General features: G+C 37.9%; 1 protein-coding gene across 1 annotated transcript in view; it reads right to left on the reverse strand.

The window, feature by feature from the left end:
* Nucleotides 1–3,353, reverse strand: part of Sec63 (SEC63 homolog, protein translocation regulator) — a 68,198-nt gene that overhangs the window by 34,933 nt on the left and 29,912 nt on the right. Inside the window, exons 6-7 of the mRNA XM_028769033.1 lie at nt 2,084–2,142; nt 658–708 (exon numbers count right to left, since the gene is read on the reverse strand). Of these exons, the coding sequence (XP_028624866.1) occupies nt 658–708; nt 2,084–2,142 (110 nt within the window). The remainder of the gene's footprint in view (nt 1–657; nt 709–2,083; nt 2,143–3,353) is intronic.

Genomic DNA, 3,353 nt, shown 5'->3' on the forward strand with positions numbered 1-3,353 from the left:
ACAAGACAGATACGTAACAGGACTGTGGACTCACACAAGACAGATACCAAACAGGACTGTGGACTCACACAAGCGCCAGGACCAAAAAGAACACAAGACACAAAAGAAAGAAACTAGGTAATCATAAACATTTTAGTAGCTCTGCAACTAAATTCCTACACAGTTATTTTTAAAACAAGGCTACTAGGGTCTGGGCATATGCCTTAGGGTTAAGACCACCTACTACTCTTGTGGAGAACCCACGGTCTGTTCCCAGCATCCATAGCAACTAGCCCACAACCACTCCAGCTCCAGGGAATCAAACACTCTCTTCTCAACAACTCAGACACCTACTCTCATTTGCAAATACCCTACACACAAACAAGCACACATACATACATACATACATACATACATACATACATATAAAAATAGGCTGGGTGTGGTGGTACCTTTAATGACAGCAATTGGGAAGCAGAGGTGGGCAGATCTCTATGAGTTTGAGGTCAACCCAGACTACCTATCAAGTTCCAGACCAGCCAGAGTTAAGTGGTAAGACCCTGTCTCAAGCAATAATAGTTATCATTTAAAACATGAGGTTGAATGGATTAAATTCTAATAATCAAAATCTTACGAAGCAACTACCCCAAAAAATTAGTAAAAAGAGGTAAAACTTACCACCACAACAGGAAGGATAACCATAAAAGCCAGTCCATACACAAGTAAAACCTAGAATTCAGGAGAAAACAGCTATGCTTTGGTGAGATGAATTACAACAATGTTCAGATTTACAAAGAAGTACTGTTATTGGGTCCTATACAATGAAGGTGCCAGTCTTTTCTTTTAATTTTGCAGACAGCGTAGCTTAAGTACAATTAGATTACACAGCTTGTCCTGTGACACACAAACAACATTACTATATTCAAACTCGTTTTTATCTACTATAACAAATCATCTTTTACTTTACTATTTACTGATATAATATAGATAACTGTAAAACTCTTATAAATTTCACTTCCCTTCCAGTCGAGCACTGTCTCTATTCACATCCTGCAAATAGTGCAGAGAAATAAACGACAAGCCCTTACACACTGCCTCCTGGCCTAGCGACATGCACCATTTTATTATTTGTGTGCGACATTACCTACTGACTTTCCGCCTACAGCTTCATCTGAAGTCTGTCAGCTGTCTTTCTCTTTTCTATTATTCCCACGGTAACCCTAAGCAATGGCAGATGTACTTAAAAGCAACAAGTATACAGCTCTAAAGACTACCAATTTTAATGTCACAAAATAGCAATTTTCAAAACAAATTACTACTAAACTGTATAAATTTTGCTTTTAAAGTGTTTTTTTTTTTAAAAAAAAAAAAAGTCCTCAGAACAGCAAAATGGCTTAGTAGCTAAAAGCACCTGTCACCAACCCTTCCATCCCCAGACCAGAACAAACCAACTCCAGCAAGTTATTTTCTGACCTCCACACTTAAGTTGTGACATGAGAACATCCACACACACAGACATAAATATATAGAGAAAATTCATTTACAAGTAATAAGGAAAAGTTAAAATAAAACTCCTAGATAATTACTTTCATGAAACCACAAGTAGAAAAGCATCACTTTTTAAACACTATATTAAGATAGATTCTGATATTTTAGGGTTATAGTAACTGTCACTGATGGAAATCTGCCCCATGTCCCAGTTCCCCTCCTAGTATGGAAAACCTCTTTAATTTAGCATAAAATAGCTTAGCTTGAGTAAAGGTGAAAAGAGTAAGTGAAACTAGGAATTCACTTTAGATGAATGTATAATTATATAAATCTAATAGTTCTCAAACCAAAAATAAGACACTATCCAAACTACTTTCAGAGTAAGTTAGTAAACCGTGGAGGTCTCAAGCTTACAATCAGAATACACTGTCCTAAGCCCGCAGTGTAATAACGGGAACCACGTCTTTTCTCTTGCTAAAGTTACCTTTCAAATCACAGAAACAGCATGCCAGGTTTTCTTTGTAAGAGCTTTCATTATATTATACCCTATAAACAGCATATAAAAAAAAGTATACAAACACGTTAGTTACAATAGGCCTGATTTAAACGCACTTACCAGAATCGAATTTTTCTGGTCAACTATCCAAGCTGGCAAAGCAATTCCAAAGCTTGTAGCTGAAACAAAAATAAACCATGATTTCAAAAGACTTTGAAATAAACTAACTTTATTTACCTGTATCTCAAATTTTTGTTCCCTCTCACTTCCTCCCAAAACTTTTAAGAATCCATTGCATGTATTTCTATTACACAAACTTAATAGAATGCACCCAGGAGTCTCAAGCTTTTGAGAGACGGAGGAATGAGGATCACTGCAAGGTCAGGGTTACTGTGGACTGCACGTTTTAAGACCTGTCTCAAAATAAATAAATTTATATGTGTGTATGTAATGTATATAATGTATGCATCCATATATGTATGTTACAAAATAGTGTGCATATGAAAATTCACACTTTTCAATGGGGAAGCTTCACACTTAGTTTCTTTTTCCTAGAAAACACAAAGTCTTCATGGCTTGAACACATATAAACATTATGAAAACACAATAAATTAGTAAAAAAAAAAATTCTTGCACGTCTCATGGTATGCACACATGTGTAAGCATGTTCATATGTGGAGGAGTATGTGTACAGGAAAATGCTATGCCTATGGAGAGCAAAGGTCAGCATGTGTTGTCTTCCTCAGAAGCTCTTAGGTAGAGAGACAGATACAGACACAGCAACACAGACAGTCAGGATCTCTTCCTAAGCTTAGAACTAAATAAGCTGCAAGCATCTCAGGAGCCAGCTTGCCCAAGGGATCGCCTGTGTCTGTCTGAATGCTGGGATTACAAGTAGGTCCAAAAACTATATGTGGGTGCCAGGGACCTGAACTCCAGCCTTCTTTTCTCACTGAGCCAGCTCCCTAGCACTCAAAAACCAAAAGAAAACAGATTTTTTTCTTAATTTTTTTTTATTATTTTTAAATTACATGTATGTGCTTGTGTCTGTGACTAGGTTTGTACACGTAAGTACAAGTACCCTTAGAGACCAAGAATAGCAGCTATCTGTGGAGCTACAGGCAGCACTGTGCTATTCAACAAGGTGCTGAGACCTCAAGTCTTTAAAAGAAAAATGAAGTAAAAAGTAGAGGAAGGGGCTGGAAAGACTGCTGAGTGGTTAAGAGCACTTGCTGTCTTTTGGTTGTGAGCCTCGACGTTCACACAGAAGCCATCTCTCCAGTCTCGGCTGGCTGACTGGTGGAGAGTACCTGCTGCTCTTGTAGAGAACCTGAGTCAGTTCTTAGGACTCGCACTGGGGCTCACAACCATCCATGGGATCACCTGAGTC

This window comes from Grammomys surdaster, unplaced genomic scaffold (genome assembly GCF_004785775.1).
Source record: "Grammomys surdaster isolate TR1022 unplaced genomic scaffold, NIH_TR_1.0 190, whole genome shotgun sequence".
NCBI lineage: Eukaryota > Metazoa > Chordata > Mammalia > Rodentia > Muridae > Grammomys > Grammomys surdaster.